Source organism: Triturus cristatus, chromosome 1_2 (genome assembly GCF_964204655.1).
Source record: "Triturus cristatus chromosome 1_2, aTriCri1.1, whole genome shotgun sequence".
Classification (NCBI taxonomy): domain Eukaryota; kingdom Metazoa; phylum Chordata; class Amphibia; order Caudata; family Salamandridae; genus Triturus; species Triturus cristatus.
The window spans coordinates 1057724749-1057745535 of NC_140580.1; the positions used below are offsets into that span (position 1 = coordinate 1057724749).

At 44.5% G+C, this 20787-nt stretch overlaps 1 protein-coding gene across 5 annotated transcripts in view; it reads right to left on the reverse strand.

The window, feature by feature from the left end:
• SARDH (sarcosine dehydrogenase) overlaps positions 1-20787 on the reverse strand; it is a 613955-nt gene that overhangs the window by 80085 nt on the left and 513083 nt on the right. For all 5 annotated transcript variants that reach the window (XM_085612553.1, XM_085612590.1, XM_085612570.1 and 2 more), the window contains exons 18-19: positions 8743-8905; positions 6430-6598 (exon numbers count right to left, since the gene is read on the reverse strand). In XM_085612553.1, coding sequence (XP_085468679.1) covers positions 6430-6598; positions 8743-8905 — 332 coding nt within the window. The remainder of the gene's footprint in view (positions 1-6429; positions 6599-8742; positions 8906-20787) is intronic.

Below are 20787 nucleotides of genomic sequence, written 5' to 3' on the forward strand. Positions count from 1 at the left end.
TTTTTATATAAAACAAGCTAGAGAGCAATTTCTCAAACTACATGACTCACTAAGAAGCAGCTTCAGGGTTGGTGCATTGGTGATTAATACTATAGGAAAAGCAATAGCACAGTATACTGTCCTAGAATACTACCTTGGAGATAAGCTACATTTTTACATTTCTCAATAAATAGTAGGCTCTTTTTAACCCAAATATCCCATAGCTAGAGTCTAGTAAAGTATACACTCTTCAGTCCTCTGTGCGGATCACCTGCAAGTCTTCATTAACTAGTATGGGGTTTGACACTAAATATTCTCGAACTGAATGAGGGAAAAGTAACCCATCCATTCACGCTAAATTTCTTTCGTGAGAAGGCCGCGTTCTGCCAACAGTGAGAATGATTGACAGTTTGCTTTATTTCTCACTAAGCTCCTGGATGTACTCAGGAATAACACTCTCTTTCCTTAGTCTCAGTGGCATGGAGGCAGCAGGAATAGAAAACAAACTGGGCTTTAAATGTCATGTGTATGTTTGTTGTTTGACCTTCTTAGCCATCATCTATGCCCTCAACAGCAAACAGAAGAGGCCAATGAAGGGCTGAAGGTGAGGCAAATGATCAATACAGTAATATCATCAGGAGGCGTGGTTTGTTTTGCCACTTTCCTGTTCCTGAAATGGAGGCAGCCATGTCACAGCCAGCCGCGTCCGCTGCAGGTAAGAGCGGTAAGGTGGTGGTGGGGCTGGCTGGGGGGGATTTCGAGAGATGACCACAAGGGAACATTATTTATTTAATTTTCCCTCGTGGTTGACTCTTGAAATCCCCCCAGCCGGCCCCACCGCTCTCACCTGAGGCGGCCGTGGCTGATCACAGCAGCTTGGTGTTTGAACGTGATTCCCTTGCACTACTACTGCACATGAAACAAACTGCTCGTCAACTAACCTTCAGTAGAATTCTGAGAAGAATATCTCAATGGTGCACCACCCTATTGGGGTAAAGAAATATTGCATGCAAGGAACCAGCTAGCCTGTATCAGCATGAAGATTAGCAAATAAAGACTATGAAACGCTACAATTCTGAGACCCCCTGGCTCATATTAGGAGGAGAGACGTAGGAAAGGAGAAAGCAACTAATTTCTGAAAGCTCTTGATGTTAGAAGTATGCCAGAACATTCACAACGCAATGGCAGATAAAATTACCAGGCAGTTACTTTTCTCCGAAGCAGCCAGAAATAAGAAGCAACCTAACCCAGGTAAAGAAGTAAAAATGACTAATGCAATTCTTGAACCTAGAATGGTGGATGGCGGAAAGGATGTGGCCTCACGGCTAGAGCGGTTGACCTCGGAGCAGGGGAACCGGGTTTAAGTCTCAGCAGGGACGCTCAACATCTTGGGATTCTGGGCAAATCACATAATCTCCATGTGCCTTGCAAAAATGAATGAGTCCGTCTGTAACATAACTGGTGCTCATGTAACGTGCTCTGATACCTTCAGGTCTAGTTCTCGCTATTTAAAACAACAACCAAAACTGGTAATTGCTTCGAATGTGGGGAACACACTGTGGAATTTACAAAAAAAGTGTAAATGATCTTGAAGACCGGGGTTGCAGGGACAGCATTTGAATCTTTGGGCTTGCTGAGAAAGAGGACAGTCAAGATATGTCTCAACCCCTAGGAACTTTCATCCCCATGCTCTTGGATAAAGAATTCATCATAAAAAGAGAATTTGAAAAACGGCACCAGTGCAAATATAGAAAACTGACCACAACAACAACGCCAAGATCAAACATAGCAAGACTGCTTAGCTATCATCTTGTGCAGCTCATTTTACAGACTGCTAAGAAGCATAGTCTATTTAACTAAACAGGCCACAAAATCACTTTCACAGCTGACTTTTTACAGGGACCAATATCACCCGGAATAATGCCTGCCACTACAACCTGTTCTGAAGGCACATAACCTTAGATCTGGTCTTTTAAATAGAGGAACAATGCTGATAACTACTGATAGCAAAACAAGGCAATGTGATGATCCAACAGAAAAAGAGAGATTGCTTGAAACGTGAAATCGGCTCATACGAGTATGGAAAACATTCCACAGGTTCACACAAAAACCCCAGGCAATAATCCCTCAGAACACCAAACGTGATGAGGGAAAACCAACAAGCACTGGCACAAACAGGGAGCAACCCAAAAGTTAGATCCGTGTCTCTATCCCCCCTGATGTCATAGACCATTTGACAGAGAATGATATGCCACCAACATATAATTTATAAGCTACACTTGCACAGTGAACATGAGAATGCCACGTCTTTGGTAAGATGCTATGCTATATCAAATTGACTATACACCCCTTACAAGCTCCTTGTACACGACTGAAGCTCTTTTTATGTAATAGACCTGTGCAGTAGCTTATTTTCAACACTAAACAAACATTTATCTGCAGATCTTTGCAACCCACAGTACTATGGAATGAAATATTATGGATTCAAAAATCACACACATCTTACTCTTACTTATAAATTCTGCTTTTACATATCCAACAAGCAGACAACCCATTAGATTGTCTTTAATATCACGACTAATGTTGTCTCTAATTTTCTTCTGTGTGCAGCAGTGATGCACCTCTATGCACTGCAGCCAGGGCTATGTGTTGTGAAGACCTGCAACAAACAACTACTGAGGCATATTATGCAGCAAGCTTCCAAAATGTGTGCTAACTGCCACTCCAAGAAATATATGATTAGAGGTTTGGGAAACCACAAACTATCTGTTGGGAGACATACTGTCACACAGAAGCGTAAACACCGAGCACCAGCCAAAGGAGCTTAGCTAAAGAGGAGCAATGGGTATCTGAATGAAGGATGGAGGTTAGATGAGACTTTCAGATGTAGGTAGTTGAGAAGAGTAAATGATAAGCAGCATTACAATCGGAGAAATGTACCTGAGGGGATTAGAAGGATCCTAAAGGGAATAAATGGCATCTGAGGTGGGCTGGAAGGTACCAGAGACTGACTGAAATTACCCACATGCGCTGGAAAATATCTGATGGGTGTAACAGAGAACCTCCTAAAATGGAGCATACCCGGTGGTGTTGGACAACAGAGTGCATCTGTAGGGAAACTGAGAAACGAGAGCACCTGAAAGTGGGGAGAGGGGATGAATACTGGAGGGCAATGGAGAAGAGAGTATTGGGGGATCGGGCTTACAATGAGTACCCAAGTTAAGATGGAGTATGAAGTACTTGAGAGTATAAGGGAATGAAGAAGAGAACACAATGGGTCAGTTACACTGTCAAGGGTTCCATGGCCAAATTTTTCTGGGACGCATTATCAACAGAGACAGTGAATGACAGTAAAACATTCTCCCCTCTCTAACACTGTCTTTCCCTCAGAGCTGCCATGTTGTCATATATATCCAGTCCTGTGTTTAACTTTGCACTCTGCGGGTTGTAGCTATATATTCAGAAAAGACAATAAATCAAAGACTAAGTATAAGAACCAGAAATCAGAACTGGAGGAACTAATCAGTTATGCCATTAAAAAGCGTGAGCACATGGCCTGCAATGAGAGACATGAAAAAGTGCAAATACTTTTCATAACTATAGAAGTAGGATTGCAGAATAAATCACCTTTCTTTCTTGTAAGTTTCTTTTCAGTGATAGAGTGTTGAGTATTTTTGCTCACAAATATCAATGAGTAAAAGCCACTACATTAAAACGTACATTAAAGTGCCTGCGATATTCATCAAACAAGGGCGTTTCCAATCGTTCATTTGTATTCTTTGATAAAACTGGAGAATCGAAAAATTCGGTTAGAACCTAGTCTAAGTTTTAGCATTCTGAAAGGTAAATTGGGATATATATATATTTATGTTTATATGGAATAATTTCCCCACTTCCCAAAGAGCCTAACATTAACTCAGCTGATGGTTTCTTTGCTAGGTACTTAATATCACAATTCAGTAATAGATTCGCAGCTGTTTTTTTAGATCTATTTTAGTAGGAAAGCTTTCTATGAATTAATATTGCTATACATTCCATGTTTATTCTTGCAGTGATTTATTAATTTGTTTACAGAATGGGCCCACTGTCTCTCACTTCTCTGTGCTTCTTTCTAGCATAATAAACGGTGTTTATATTCTGTTTCAGCTACAATTTGATAATAAAAACATGGCATTCATATACCTGCAAGCATAATGTGTCAGTAAATGTGTGCTGACTAGCTTGGACCATAACATTATTAGGTACATTTAATATTATTTTTAACATGGTGATCTCAAGTTGTTCCCGATGGGTTTCATTTTCAACTATAAAACTTCTGACCATTAAATAACCCAAAGTGGAATTTTGAAGGATAGAGCTGTAATAAGTGGAGATAGGAAATTCCTCCATATTTCTTGTTAAACTTCAGTAGTGCCCCCGCCGGCACAGAGGTTCTTATTTTTATTGACTGAAAATGTCCTGTTCAATTTCAATTACTCAAACAAAGCAAACAAAGATACTAATAAGATTTAACATCATCAATTTTTTCATTAGATAAGTACAATTTATTTTTACTTGCTTTTTGCCAAATATTATTATTAACATTTTCTCAATATTTATGCTTAAGATGTTTACCTTACATCATTGAGAAAGAGCATCAAGTTTCCTTTGCAAACCCCATAAGGTGTAATCAAGGAGAATTAAATCATTGGCATAAAGAAGGTAGGGAATATGTATCCAACCAATTTTGGGTGTAAAGAATTGGCGGTTTTAAGGACTGAAGGGAGATCTGCTTTATAGAGCCTGAATAGAGTTGGTTCAAGGGCACAGCCTTGAAGCAGGCCATTTAATACTTTAATTCTATTTGAATGGTGAACAAAGCAATCTAGCTCAACCTGTGCCTAATTGGACGTAAGTAAATTGCTGAATTACGGAGAGCCAGACTGAGCAGTATTTCACAGGCATTCAATTTTCTTGAAAAAACACGCTCTATCCACTGTATCAAAGGCAGTTCAGAGGTCAACAAAGCACCTAATTTGGTATGTCTCTGTTGACATCATATTTAAAGCCTGGTCATCAGAGCTCAGAGACACCAGGCTGGAAAATAGTTTCTGGAACAAACTGCATATTCCCAAACTACCCTTGATCTCCGAGATGACATAGACTAAGAGCACGAACAAGGAAGTAGCAGAGGCTATCAGGGCATTACCTCCTGTCAAGGTACTGGATATATATGGATTTCAATTAGAATTCTACACGATTGCTGTCTCACTGATTACCCCAATTTTAGAGAAGATATTTTGTGATGCCACAACAGAGAAGCATCGGCACCCCTAATTCAAAAAAGCACTTAACACCTTGATGCCGAAACTGTGACAAAATGCCTTAAGCTGCAATAATTATAGGTCATTCGCCAAAATCATTCTGATTCTCATACCTAAAAAGCAGGTAGAATTTATTCTTAATCAATCAATATCACATGTGATTACTGCTCCCTCTCGTGTGGTATTCCAAGCAGACACTGACCAAAACATGCCCCTCTCCCTAGACGCAGAGAAAGTGTTTAATGGAGTGGATTGGGGATTTCGGTGTTGTACCCTGAAGCAATCCGGACTGGGCAATACCTTTTATATCAATGATCCAGAGACTATATCAAAATCCACAGCAAACCTCAGTTGTAATAGAATCATCTCTAAAAAACAATCAAGATTAAGAGACCTTAGAACCTCCCCATTATGCTACAGCCAATTTTGGAATTTGGAGGATTCTCTAGTAATAAAATAAGCGGGTCAAAGAGAAAAACAATGACCATGATCTCATCCACTACAGAGACAGAGCTCAAGGGCCTCCCCTTCGAATGGACACCACACATGATGAAATATCTTGGTATACTAGGCTCCGAAAATCTTCCTAGACAAGATATTAAGCTTAACCAATCAAATGAAAAGCAAATTCCTTCAATGGGAAAAATCACCGTGGTCCAAATGGGGGAAAGAGTCCAGACAGTAAACACGGGTGGTAGCCCGACAATTTCTGCCTTCAGAATTTTAGCGATCAAAATTAAAACAATCCTTTTCAATGCAGTCGATTCTATAATTAAAACAAATGCATATGGTAAATGTCAATGAAGAAATTATATGCAGCCACCAACTTCGGGGTTTGCGATTACCTCGATTGGAACACATATATGGCTCATCACTTACCACAAATTGCTTACTATCTCTTCCCCCATTCGGAAAGACCAGCCTGGATTACAATGGAACAACAACTTGAAACATCCCAAGAACCTAATCATGACAAATATATTTGATATATGGCAATCAGCACACATGATGCCTGGAATAGATGTGAGGTTTGTTTGGTTATTTTGTGAACAAGATTGATTATATGGTACTTTGGGTGAGTTACTGTTTGTGTACAGGTCGGGAGGTATTTGCACGGAAACCATCTTGCAAATTCAGTCCTACTTACTCATCAATGGTGAAGCAGACCAGCCGTTTCCGTATGCCTTCCTTCTTCTGTCTCTCCAGGGCCTCCCTCCCTAAGAAGGGAGTGTTGGACTTAAGCTTGCACGTGAAGGCCAGTCCTGCTTCCAGCGGGGTGTCATCACTACGCAGGTCCTCATGCCAGTGCTTGTACCCTGAAGAAGAAACAATCTCAGCACTAGCAACAACCATGTTTGAACTCATAACTTGATGTATAGATTCCATAACACCACCCTCTGCGCATGATAAATCCTAGAACGCTAATAAAGGTTCAGATTGCTCAACGTAACAGGGTGTTAATTTGCTAATAACAAGTATTTGCAAGTGCAGCTGTCAGATTACTTCATATGTGCTGAAGATCATTTTTCATTAGCATGTCAGTGCATTCTGGAAATTGTTTTCCACTCCTAACACTGAACAACTTGGATTAACATGAATGGTGAGGACTTGGGGGGGAAATGGGGGGCAGAGGATGAAATCTCATAGCTGGAGTTATGGTGGCCAGAGCACACAGTGTGATTTGCCAACCCTATCACAGGGTAAGCATTCTGGTGAAAAATCTCAACAAGCTCTCATCAACCCTAAACCTCTGCAGGAGGGATTATTTGCTGTCCAGTTTAAGCAACCTCATACATGGAACAGTGATTGTATGTTTCACAGTCATCAGGAGGCGCTATTATGGCAAATAACAGGCTCCATTACTGGCCATGCAAACGTATTCCAAAAAATGGCAAATGACCAGCAATGACTTATCAGCACAAACATTACTTCACAATGCACAACTCCTTTTCAGCAAATCTTTGCTGACATGTTGATGGGAATCTGGAATAACTGAATGTTGACCTAAACAATGTTGGAAGAGCACGTCCGATGTGAAGACCTGGCTGGCATTTTGGGCCAGAATGTTGTTTGGAGCAGGGTCAAGACTGATTTGCATTTGGCTTGGTCCAAACTGAGAACTCATGGTGAGCAAAAGAAAGATGGACTGGGATGTGGCCCCGAGGAATTACCAGTGGCTGAGATTAATTCAAGCATTCCATCCAACATTTGTTTTTATATTTCCTTTAATGAAGGCAGCTGCAGAGGGGAACCAGGACAGTGAGAGAGGTGGTAAAGCATCCTATCACCCCTAAATAAGTGTCAGTGTTGTCAATAGAACAAATTAAGTACTGGTATTGCCCACCACCAAAACATCTGGTACAAAGTAAGCCCTTCACAGAATATGTTCATGATATATCCAATGAATGCAACACACAGGACAAGCTGTAAATTCCTGACGCAGGACAACTTGAGATGTTCACTATCTGGTTTTCTATTGGAACGAATCAAGCACTAAGAAGTCTGTTCTGAAGCTCTAAAAGCTTATTCATTTACCAAAGCAGAGGAGAATTTAAATAAATGACTTCAAAAAGAGCTTTTTTATCCTGTTCAATTTTGATTATTGAATAATATACTTGGGTAATAGTGCTGCCATCATCAGGAGATAACTTGTGTTCTCCAATATCCCAGAAACTCAGCTGAAGACTTTCCAATAACCAAGCAGGCACCACTGGACAGCTCATGTTGATTCAGTTTCAAAACTTTTTTGTGGGTTGCTGGTGGGGGTGGGCAGGTGGAGGGGTAAGGGGATGACAGCCTGATGCCAAATTGTTCAGTGTCCTGGTGTAGCAAACGTACTTAATATAGCAGTGTCTTACATGCTTAAATATTGTTTCTTTCTAACGTTATTTGCACTCAGATTGCATGCTATCTCAAAAAACCTCCTCCACTATATTTCTAAACACCCTGCATGAAAAAAGTAACTTTGACTTAAAACCTTGGATTTGCCCCTCCTCTTTCAAATGACCCGCTCCTAATCTCCCATTCTCAGCACGCCTCCTCACTGGAAGTGTAGCCTACTTTTAGTTGCATGCTTGTCTGTTTTCATCTTCTCAAATATATTTCTGCAAATTGTGCACACCATAGGTCACACAACTTCTCATACTTTCAACCATATCCCTGCAAACCTACAATATCTAATCTCCTCTAGCAGACACCTTCATTCTTCTTACGATTTGCATGAACTCACGTAGCCCTCACTGATGTTCACATACAACCGCAAAGAAACTAAAGTAAATGCATTGAATGGTTTGAGTGAGAGCACAAATCGAATCCCAGTAACCAACCATAACCAAAAACCACTGAATTAACCACTAACCCGTGGGTTCCCGGATTAGCCCTATCATCACCATAAAGCCCTTAGATGCTTCGTCAGGAGTAGTAAGCGCTAGGTGTTCACCTAGATAGCTTTTTAAAATACCTTTTTCGCTACTGAGAGAGTCAATTGCCCGGTATCCACCATTTATGATGCCGTGCTTGGCGCCAGCTTTCATCACTGCCTGGTACACTGGCATGCAGGTCTCCTTGGGCATGTGCAGTTCCCAGCCCAGCTCGCCCACAAATGTCAATCGAATTGCACGTATCTGAAAACAAAGAACAGAGAAAATGCATTTGATATTTTTAAAGTTGCATTTGTCATTACACAAGTCCTCTGCTCTTCTATCCATATTACAAGGGTGCGCATAGGTAGGAACTCTCAGGTCGTTGTTCCACCGTGAACTCCATTCCCTGTAAGGAGATCGACCACCTCAACAGTTTTGGGTTTTCACCCCTCATCTGCATCAGCCATCTGAGAGGCCTGTGGTCTATCTGAACCAGGAAGTGAGTCCCAAACAAGTAAGGCCTCAGCTTCTTCAGCGCCCAGACCACATTAAAAGCTTCCCTTTCAACTGCACTCCACCTCTGTTCCCTGGGAAGTAGCCTCCTGCTAATGAAAGCTACGGGTTGGTCCAAGCCCACGTCGTTCACTTGTGAGAGTACCTGCTCTGAAGCATCCATCTGCACTACAAATTCTTTGGAGATAACAGGTGCCTTGAGCATGGGCGCTGTGCACATGGCAGTTTTCAGGGCATTAAATGCGGTCTGGCAGGCATCAGTCCATATCACCTTCTTGGGCTGTTTCTTTGACGTCAGTTCTGTCAAGGGGGCAACAATGGTGCCATACCCCTTCACAAACCGTCTGTAATACCCAGTGAGTCCTAAAAAGGCCCTCACTCCTGTCTGGTTCTTGGGGGGTTCCCAAGCAAGAATGGTACACATTTTTGCACTGCCCTATGCCAAAATGCCATAAATGAGGCCCACTGTTTGGAGGAAAGGTCCACCTCAAGACCATGCACAGCAAGGGTTGGACACTTTCTGGGGTTGTGCACAGAGCTTGTTCAAAGGTGCATTTGGTGTTATAGTGTTTACTTGCATGATGGCTGTGAGAGCCATGTTTTGGAGTATAGTTGTAGATCAAGTTACTCTTACATAAAACTTTTAAGTATATAAACATAAATAAAATAAATAGCAAATAATAAATAGACAAGGACAAGAGGAACTGTACAGTAATGAGATACAGTACTAGACATAACTACAACAATACGATGTGAGGTGGTACCTAATGCATTGAAGACTAACTATATTTTCCCAGGATGTTGTTTGAAAGCTGCATGGAGGGCAAAAGAGCAACTCCTGGAGCAATTGAAAAAGACGAATTGGTGTCTCGGATGAGGTAAAATTCAAAATCACCACTCTCATGAAGGTAAACGAAAGCTAGCTTACAGCACTTTGGGCTCAGCCCTTGACAAGGAGAGTTTGGGAAAGGAGATGGTTATCCAGTAGAAGGATCTGCCTGGCGGTGGAGTAGATTAAGACGATGCTTTCTGGGTCCTACTTTAGACGTAGGCACCACTACAGCCAGTGCGGGAGAATTGAGCGATCTTTAACAACCTGTCATTAAGGTAAGAGGCAGCTCCTGCTCTCACAGTGAGAGGGGATGCTATAGCCTTATTGCCCTTACCTGCAGGTCAATAGCAACAAATAATTACCCCTCCTTGTCATGTACCTTTGCCAAGTTCTTAATTTGAGCCGGTGGTTGCCGATAGGGGCCACCGGCATTCGTTTTTGGGGAGCATTACTTATTTTTCACCATTAGAGAGCAGGAGAGAAAAACAAACAAAACGGAAGACTGAGAAAGAGAACAAATGAAAAACCATTATAAAGGAAGAAAATGGGAACACGCAAGAGTGAGCTAAAGGGGCAGGGAGTGTCTGGTAGGCTATCATAGAGGCACAAGGTGGAATAAATACCGCACAGCCTTGGTATTGGGTGCACCGACATTTAATTGCACAGATTGTGGGCTTCTGAGCAGAGCATTGGGCACCAGCACTCATTCTTTTACAAATTAAGCACTGCCGTACTCGTGGCGCGGGCCCAGATCTGCATGGAGGGCACTGAACAGCTAATATTGCCATCATGTGCAGGTAATGGCCCATAAATCATAGACACAGTTTTCTGACAAATCAGAAGAAAATGAGTGAAAGAGAATGTAGCCTGTTTTCAGGGGTTGGCCTATTCATTCACCTCACTTGCTACTCTAAGGATTTATGAAGCGTATCTATGCGGGGTGGTCAAAGTGAGCACCAGTTGTGTGCACCATAAGACACAAAGAACATGCCCCCAGACAGATAGCAAAATACAGTCCTAATTTAAGTTCAGTGATTGCCTCATATCCATGGGCCCCGGAGCACTGCACCTGCTGCACCAATGATAATAGACTCCTGATAAGTAAGACAAGAAAGGAAATTGGCCAAGAACATCAGCTCCATGGCATGATTCCCAGAGTAATTTTAGGATCTTGTGGGGTGAAGAGCTGACAGCATGTGGTGACCAACCAGCCTGCAAGGTCCTGCATCGCAAAGTACCTTTCCTGGCTACAATGGAATCAGGGTATAAGAACGAGATACTCATTCCTTTGTATCAACATAGGGGGGGGGGGGGTATGGAGGAGCTGGCATGAAAGGGAAGTCTTGGCGCTGCACTGTTCGTACGAGGAGTGGGGCACCTTCACTGAAAGACTATTGGCAGAGACTGTCATAAGTCACCATAGGTTGGGCGTGGAATTCTGGAAGGGAGTGGGGAAGAAAGAGGGCAGTCGGGGTGAGGGTCAGTCATGACGTCACCATTAGAATGGAGACAATGTGCAAAAAAGAAGAACAAAATCACAGTGCAACAGGCTTTCTTGGTGGATGTAACCAGAATCTGGACAGGGTACTATAATCTAGCTGGACTACTCAACCCTGGTGCAATTTGGGAAATGGCTGAGGGCACCGCTGATGAGAACCCTACATCCCTCAAGGGTGCAGTCCACTTCCACTCTCCGAACCAAGGTACCCTTCCAAGTACTCGTTGACTTTATCATAGACTCTGACCCTGTACAGCGACGAGGCTTGTGCTCTACACATACCATACAGAGAGAGAGAGAGAAACGTCCCCTGGTCTAGTGCGAGGGAAGCTTGCATCGCTGAGGCCCGGCTGTGCATGTTCTCATCACCTTCACTACGTTTCAGAAAATAGTTTCCTCTACACTAAAGACAAAACTCTGTGTGTAAGTGTATCTGTAAAGCGAGCATTCGCCTCACATGAGCATAACAACAGATGCGTTTCACACCTGAATGGGGTTCATTTAATCGACCTCAGAAGCATGAAGGGTTGAGTGGGCGAGTCCGGATTCCAGCCCGTGGCCACGCGCTTAAACACAGGCCTGCAATGGATGAATGTGTCCACCGGGGCGCCAGATTGACTCTTCGCCTCATCTTGCAGACACTTAAAATTGAATTAGTTGCTCCTCGCTTTGGCATCCGTCTGTGCTGCTCTCAGAGCAGGAAGAAGAAGGCAGAGGCGAGTTCAGGAAGCAGAACAGGTCACGGCTGCGAGGAAAAGAAAGTTCGTCCGAAGCCGTCTCTCTCTTTCCCGCTCTCTCGTTGGGTTGTCCCACGGGTCCAACCCCCACGCTTTCTGCAGCTAAAACCTGCATCACGCTCACATCTGCTGAACCATTAAGATCCCTGGTAATGTTTTACCTTTTAATCTTTTCTTAGCTCGAAATGGGTTTGGCCCATGGTGCGCCCTACAGCAAAAAACCTTTCAAGGCGGTGGGTAAAAAAACAGCTCATTTCTAAAGAGAGCGCCGGGTCACCGAGGAGGAGAAGCCAGCTTCGAGACGCTTTCTCATCCAACCACTCCAAGCAAGACCATCTGACCCCTGCTTACTGGGCCTGGGGGAATGTAAGGGCCCAGACAGCCCCTCGCCTCTAGATTTTAGAACTATGAAGATAGTATTTCTTGTCACTTCGTATTCATATAAACAACAGTTGCTGCTGAAGGCACAAGGTTTATTGACCAAGGAAAGATGAAAGTCTCGGTCAGCCGCATCTTAACCGGAACCCTTGTTCTACAGATCACAAATAGTTCTCAGCAACTGGCACTCTGTTCACTGAGCTATCTTAAGGGGCTCAATAAATGTAATATAGGATCTCCCTGGGATTTCAGAGGGCGCAGGCATCTACATCTCCCTGTGGTTTTTGCGTAGGCACCACCCATGCCTACGATTGGAGTATAAATGGGCGCCATCTCTCCCCGAGATTTTAGAGTGGTCAGGCACCTTTGTCTCTGATAGTTAACATCAATTGTGCGATGGGCGAAGAACCGACTGTAGTATAAAGATACCACCCTCGGACTATGAGCTAACTACAGGCCTGCTCTCAGAGATGGGGCGGTGGTTAATTTAAACTACTGGAACTTTTTGGGTCTAAAAAATAAGTGGTCTACTGTGGGAAATAAGAAAGACCCTGGGAAGGACCCCACTGACATTAAGGTGACAGAACTTAAAGGAATATAAAAACAAGGAAGGAAGGTTACTTTTATGGCCCAAAATAGCATGACTGAAAAAACTAAATATGCAGAAAACTATTTCGACGCAATAAGGCACTTCATTTTAGCTGCTCGATGGTGGAAGCTGGGCAGCGATTTACAACTTCACAGATGAGAGGGTTTTTTTCTGTTTAAACACACAGCTGACCTCTTTTCTAGTCACAGGATCTCCAGCAAGTGACTGGAGTACAGTGCTGGAAATGCCAACAAATATCCTGGGATCCAATAAATTGTGGTTGGCAGCAGAAAGAGTGTGAAGTCAGGAGGGGAGCAGAGTCTGACGGTCAACTTATACATTTATAAAAATTCTGCCACAGTAAAATTGGCACATGGACAATTATGATAGTAAATCTGTTCTACCTTACTTAATTGGTCACCAGAGGCTGCAATTTAAAATATCTTATGAATTTAAGGCACGTGTTGGTGAAATCTTTGTGCGTCCAGCAATATTCAAAGGACAATAATACTAGTGAGATAACTCTGGTGGTTAATGCACTTGCTGGAGTGATCTGTGGTTTGGCAAATCACAGTTCTGACCATCAAAAAGGGTTAATATGCCTGCTGCAGAGCACAGCGTTTAACAAAACAAAGTTAGAGGATGCAGCCAGGGGATTCAAAGCCACACTGACTGAAACGGTCACTACAGTACACAAAAGAACAGGTCGAGAATACCGTTGCCCACCTCAATGGTCAGCTGCATGTTGACTATACATTACAAACATTTAAATGCACAAAAGGAGTGGCAACAGAAATGTATATTTAGTGTAGATAGATGATCGTAAGTCTTGAGTGTTGATGCAGAATTTTTCTTTAATATATATTTCCAAACAAGCGTAGCTAACGCGTTTCACCTTACATAAGGCTTCATCAGGGCCAATGTTCTGAACAACTGTCAACACAAGAAAAATTCCAGGTACACTGCGATCTGTGTCGGCGTTCTGAAAGTCGCATATTGTTTAAAATTAGTTTTGAGTCAAAGGATATTTGCTTCCTGTCTCATTCAGGTGTCATTAAGTGTAACTCCTGATCTGACCAAAAGTAGCATGCGTCCAAATTCATCAATCAAGTCACAGTCCAGTGGTTCTTGGTTCTGGTTAGTGACTCCTCCAAGACGCAGTCAAAGGGGCATGTGACTACAGGCGAACTACCTAACTCTGATCTGCATTGAGAGGTTGATCCACCATGGCCCGTGAAAAAAGGGAAATCAAAGCCAGCTGTGAGATCAGGGGCAAAACGGAAGAAGGGTGCTGAAGAAACAATGGACACCAGTGACACTGGGGAGGGTGGAACAGCTAGTTGCCTAGCAATAGACAACGAGCACCCAGCATGGGTAACAAACCTGGTGGTGGATTTAGAAGCACAAGTTAAATCAATCAATCAAGGTGTTTGTTAAGCGTGACTACTCACCCTTAAGGGTCACAAAGCGCGGGGGTGGGGGGGTCGCAGGTTCCAGTGCATCAAGGAGGGGGTCTGTCTAAGAGCCAGGTTTTGAGGTTTCTTGTGAAGATGGGGAGCGATGTTGTCTGTCTGAGGTGGAATGGAAAGTTGTTCCAGGCTCTGGCCGCGAGGAGGGAGAAGGCGCAGCCTCCTGATCTGGTCTTTCTGGTGCGGGGGACCACAGCGTAGGAGAGCTGAGCTGATCATAGGGTCCTTTGTGATGCGTGAAATTTGAGTCGGTTGTTCAGGTATGCATGCTGGTCCGGTGTCGTGGAGGGTCTTGTGAGCATGGGTTAGCATCCTGAAGGTGATTCTAGCTTCGATGGGGAGCCAGTTGAGTGTGCGCAGGTACTGGGAGATGTGGCAGTGTCTTGGTAGGTTGAGGACTAGTCTTGCGGCGGCATTTTGGATGTTCTGTAGCTTGCGGGTGAGGTTTTTGTTTATTCTGGCGTAGAGTGCATTGCCGTAGCCGAGTCTGCTGGTGACCAGGGCATGAGTGACGGTCTTTCTTTGTTCGAGGGGGATCCATTCGAAGGTATTGTGTAGGAGACGGAGGGTGTGGAACCAGGAGGACGAGACAGAGTTGATCTTGCGGTCCATTTTGAGCTCTGAGCCCAGGATGATTCCCAGGTTGCGTGCGTGGTCCGTGGGGGTGGGCGGGCTTCCGAGGGCAGGGGGCCAGCAGGTGTCTTTCCAGGCATTGGGGTTTGGGCCCATGATGAGTACTTCCGTTTTGTTGGTGTTTAGTTGCAGGCAGCTGTTTTTCATCCATTTGGCGAAGGCTTCCATGCCTTCTCAAAAGTTGTGTCTGGGGATGTTGAGTTCGTTGGATAGGGAGGGGATGAGTTGGGTGTCGTCTGCGTATGACACAATGTTGAATCCGTAGGGTCTGACGATGGTGGCGAGTGGAGCCATGTAGATGTTGAAGAGCTTCGGGCTGAGTGAGGAGCCCTGGGGGACTTTGCAGGTGGTAGGTGTAGGATCTGAGAGGAAAGGGGGGAGTCTGACCCGCAGGGTTCTGCCGTAGAGGAAGGAGCGGATCCAGTCAAGTGCCTTGTCTTGGATCCCTTCGTCATGGAGTCTGCTTATTAGGGTGCGGTGAGAGACTGTGTTGAATGCCGCAGAGAGGTCGAGGAGGATGAGGGCTACTGTTTCTCCTTTGTCCAGTAAGGTGCGGATGTCGTCTGTTGCGGCGAGGAGGGCGGTTTCCATACTGTGTTTTTTTCTGAAGCCGGATTGAGAGGAGTCGAGGATGTTATGCTCTTCGAAGAATGTGGCGAGTTGGCTGTTGATGGCTTTCTCGATAACTTTCGCTGGGGAGCAGGGAGATGGGTCTGCAGTTTTTGAGGTCGGTGGGGTCCGCCGAGGGTTTCTTCAGGAGGGAGTTGACCTCGGCGTGTTTCCAGTCGTCGGGGAATGAGGCGGTTGCCAGGGAGCGGTTGATGGTGTGGCAGAGCATGGGTGCGATGGTATCGGCGGCTATGTTGAAGATGTGGTGGAGGCAGGGGTCCGTGGGGGCTCCGGAGTAGATTGACTTCATCGTCTTCAGAGTGTTTTCGGTGGTGAGGGCTGTCCAGTTGTCGATCGTTGGCTTCAGGGTGTCGGGGGTGGTCGGTGAGGGTTCAGTGTGTTGGTTGTCTTCGTCGAAGTTGTTGTAGATGCTCTTGATTTTGTGGTGGAAAAAGGTGCTGAGTTTGTCGCAGAGGTCTTGTGAGGGAGGGATGTCGGTGGACTCGCTGTTGGGTTGGGAGAACTCCTTGATGATGTTGAAGAGTACTTTGCTGTTGTGTGCATGAGTGGAGATTCTGTCTTCAATCGCTTTTTTTCTCGTTTATCGGATGAGTTGGTGGTGGTTGTTAGTGGCGGCTCTGAAGTTGTTGTGCGCTTCTGTGGATTTGGTGTTCCTCCAGGCCTTTTTGAGGCGGCGGCAAGTGTGTCTGGACTCTCGAAGTTTGCTGGTAAACCATCTGGCTTTCTTGGCATGGGTGTTTTTGTTTTTCTTGAGGGGGGCTATGGTGTTGGCGCTGTCGGAGATTCATCTGTGCAGGGTTCGGGCTGCGGTGTTGGGGTCGTCATTTTCCGTGATGGTTGGGGTGGAGTTGCTGAGTTAGGAGGATAGCTGGTCACCCCCCGTAGGTCCGGTCTGCCATCTACCTGTGTTGTGCCCCTGCCAGGCTGGTAGGGGTTTGAGCCCAGGTTGCCTCCTGTGACTCTCCTCCTTTATTTCCTCCCCCACGTGGCTCCCCGATTGCCTGTTGTCCTTAGCCTTGCTTGTTGCCCCCTTCTCCAGCACCTTTTATCGCTGGTTGCACCACATTTCTTTTATTGTAATCACTGTGCCCCACTGTTTTTTAGGTCTCGCCTGAGATATCGCGTAAGCGATGCTCTGCGAGACTTATTGAGAGGGCTCCAAAAAGTGCTACCAGGCCAGCCTAGACCTACAGTGCATGTACGCGGGCGCGCGCGCCGATCTTGATTGCGATCACTTTCGCGGCCACACGGCCGCTTGTCTTAATTAATTTGAATTTTTCAATGTTGCCTTTACTTTATTGTTGTTGTTCACCACCTCACCTCTGCACCACCCTCTGTTTCCTCTACCTCCTCTCTCACAACCTTATGCCTTACTCACAATCTTTTACTGTCATTTACTCTTTGGACCTCCTCTAATGCAGTTCTCACTCTCTGCCTCACCGCTGTATCGTTGTGCATATCTCTGTCACCAGTGTACCTCTTCTGCTTCTCAGCACTCTCCACTCTTTGACTGTATGAACCACTCCTCTTTCTCTACCTGACGTCTGTCCCTCTACGTAATCTCACTACAAACAAATCTCCCCTTCACCTTTGTCTTTCACTGTTCTCTTTTCCTGGCCTGTCTTTCTACACCTCACTTCTCCTTTTTTCGCCTACACACTCATCTTTAGCATGCAGCTCCCTATGCTTCTGTCCTATCCTCACATTCCTACCTCCCTCGAACTCCTCCTTCAGTGCACCCACCTCCTCACTACATTTTGTTTTCTCTAACTCACTCTAATTTTAGCTTGCTCTAAAATCTTAGCATCTATTTCTGTGCCTATCTGTATCTTTCTTGCGACATCACCTTTTTCTTCACCTTGTCTCCTTACTTCACCTTGTCTCCTTACTTCACCTTGTCTCCTTACTTCACCTTGTCTCCTTACCTCACCTTGTCTCCTTACTTCACCTGTCTGCTCATTTCTAGCTCCCGTCTCTGCTTCTCTTCTGATTCTCTATACTCCTTTTACCCAAATCCTCCCATTTTTCTTACTCAGAAGGGGAGGAGGTCACTGTATAGGCAGAAGTTTACTCCTAGAAAGAGGCAGGACAAAGTAGGGGAGGAGAATGAGAAAATGGTCAGATTTCACCTCACTGAATAGTGGAAATCTTTCGAGCAGGCCTTTGAACTTACTGTTGCAGCAAGAATGCCTGTTCTGAAGGAGAATTTGGTGAATACGAATATCCGGCAATTAAGCCTAAAATGTCAAATTCATATATCTTATTTTACTATTATGTATATTAGACCATGAAATAGCCACCGAGCCATCTTTGGTGTCCCTCCTACAATGAGAGGAACAGCCTAGTTAGACCCTGCATTCCATGTCAAATATTGCTGTTGCGAGGCAAGAGTGTAGCTCAAAGTGCAGAAAGAAATCGCTTTACCAGTGCTTGTTCAAGCTGGCGTTCTGTAGCATTTGGCTACTAGACTTTGGGCAACTTGAGCCACTGGCTGTGTTTGTGGACTCCCATTTCTGAAAGTCTCATATGAATCCTTATTTGGTATCATGAGGGCTTGAATTCGCGGAAAATCGGTAATACATTTAACATTGTAAGGAACTGGAGGGCCCCAAATGTTTGCCAGGGGCCCCAATAATAATTAAGATATCACTGACCTCAACACCTATAACTTGGTTGGTGAATATACTTGGATTTTAATGTTACAGTCGAAACTTGCAGTGTGTTTCCATGCACATCAGTTGCACAATAACACTAAATGTTGCCACACCAAACAGCTCAACGACACAGACCACACAGGCTACATTTTCTTCAGTCATGACACAGTCGCATTCAACTATGCAAATTGCACCGACTTCTTACACACAAGACACTCGTTTACCTTAAGCTACCAAAAACCATCACCTTAAATGAATTTTCACACACTATTAAAATTTCGAAAATCACCATGCCTGCACAACGCATTACCATCTTCAGACCGCACACCATCCTTGTACAAGAACCTGGACCAGCCCTGCACAAATGGTCAGAACCTAAAAACTGGTTGCTTGCCCCCTGTGCTCCAACCTGCACAAACAACCCTGGCACGCGCTCAATGTCACTCTAAGCCTATACCCAAAGGTCCCTTCTTATGCCACTCAACTCGCATCCCCTTCTTGTCTACTTGCAAAATTTGCATTGAGCCCCACTTCTAAACTCACTAGACAGACTTTCCTTTTTTCTCCCCAAATCACTCCAGCTCCTCCTCTCCACCAACACAAAGTCGTCTGGTACTCACACACTCAGTATCACCACACCACATTGCAAAACTCCGGTCTTATATCAACCGCCCCCAAACAATAACACTCTTCTGCCATACTCAAACAATCAGACATATGTTGTTCCTTGTTAGTAGTTGCATGAGTCTACAGACAACACGTATACATAAGTGCATACAACAGACTGCTACTCCTTTTGGCTGAGTGCAGTAGCTATTAGAAATCCACCATATTTTTAGGTCTTGCCTGAGCTATCACGTAAGCGATGCTCTGCGAGACTTATTGAGAGGGCTCCAAAAAGGGCTACCAGGCCAGCCTAGACCTACAGTGCGCGGGCGCACGCGCCGCGCTTGACGCGATTACTTTCACTTTCTCGGCCGCTTTGATGTTTGATTGCGATCACTTTCGCGGCCGCACGGCCGCCTGTCTTAATTAATTTTTCAATGTTGCCTTTACTTTATTGTGACCGTAATATATCGTGTTCGCTTTAGTCATGTTCTGAATGGAAGACTACTTTATTTAGAACATCTCCTTTATTTTTTTTTTATTTTTTTTTACCGGCTTAGCTTTAGTCTTTCTATTCAAGACGTGACTCCCTCCCTATAGCCACGCCAATACCAGAAAACGCACACTATTTTAAGGGCAGCGCGGGAGTTCATTTCCTTCGGCACCCTAGACGTTGGTTCTCGGTCGTTCAGGTAAGCATTACGATGCGCTCTTCATTCCCTTTCGCATTCTACTTCCCTGACCTCGCTTTAACACTATCATTCGCTCGCAACGAAACCGTAGCGCTGTCCTTAAATTTTAACTAATTGCGTTTTGTTCTTATTTTTTGAATTGATACGCGACATAATGTGCCGCGCCCAGTGATATCTTAAATGAAAGCAAGGACAGAGAAGCGGCTATACGCGCTTCCAATGCGCTTTTCTCCCCAATCTCTAACGTGCCTTATACTTGATGTAACAAGCTGCGCCAAACGGGAACAGTATTAATTGGCATTACTGTCTTCACATTTTGACAAGGGAAGTGGCCATACACGCCTCACCGTATTTAACCCATTGCTTTACATGGTTTCGTTCTATATTATTTTATGATTAATATCTATTTTGACATTTACGTGGTGTAACGCACAGCCCATACTATGACCAATATTGAATGCCTTTTTTATTTCCATGATAGTAACCACAGCGCCTCCTTGGCATTGTAATCATTACCTATTTGCCTTATGGACATATATGCGATTTTAGGCACTACACATACTGTGAGCAGCTTTCTCTGGCCTTTCTTTTAATCCCATGATACGGGCCACAGCGCTCCCAGGACATTACAATCTATTACAATTGTTTGAGACAGAATTTACTTTTCTATAGCCATTTTCGTTTAGACTCCTTCATGCTTGCTTTTTAGGTCTCGCCTGAGCTATCGCGTAAGCGATGCTCTGCGAGACATTTGGTAGGTGGGTTTAGAAAGTGCTACCCACATTTTTGTGCTGGCGACAAGCTACAGTGCACGATGGCGTGCCGCACACAGCTGCTCCCCGCATTCCCCTCTCCCTTCTCGCCCAGCCATCTGCCTTTCCTGCACCAGCCTTCAGCACCATACCCCTCCCC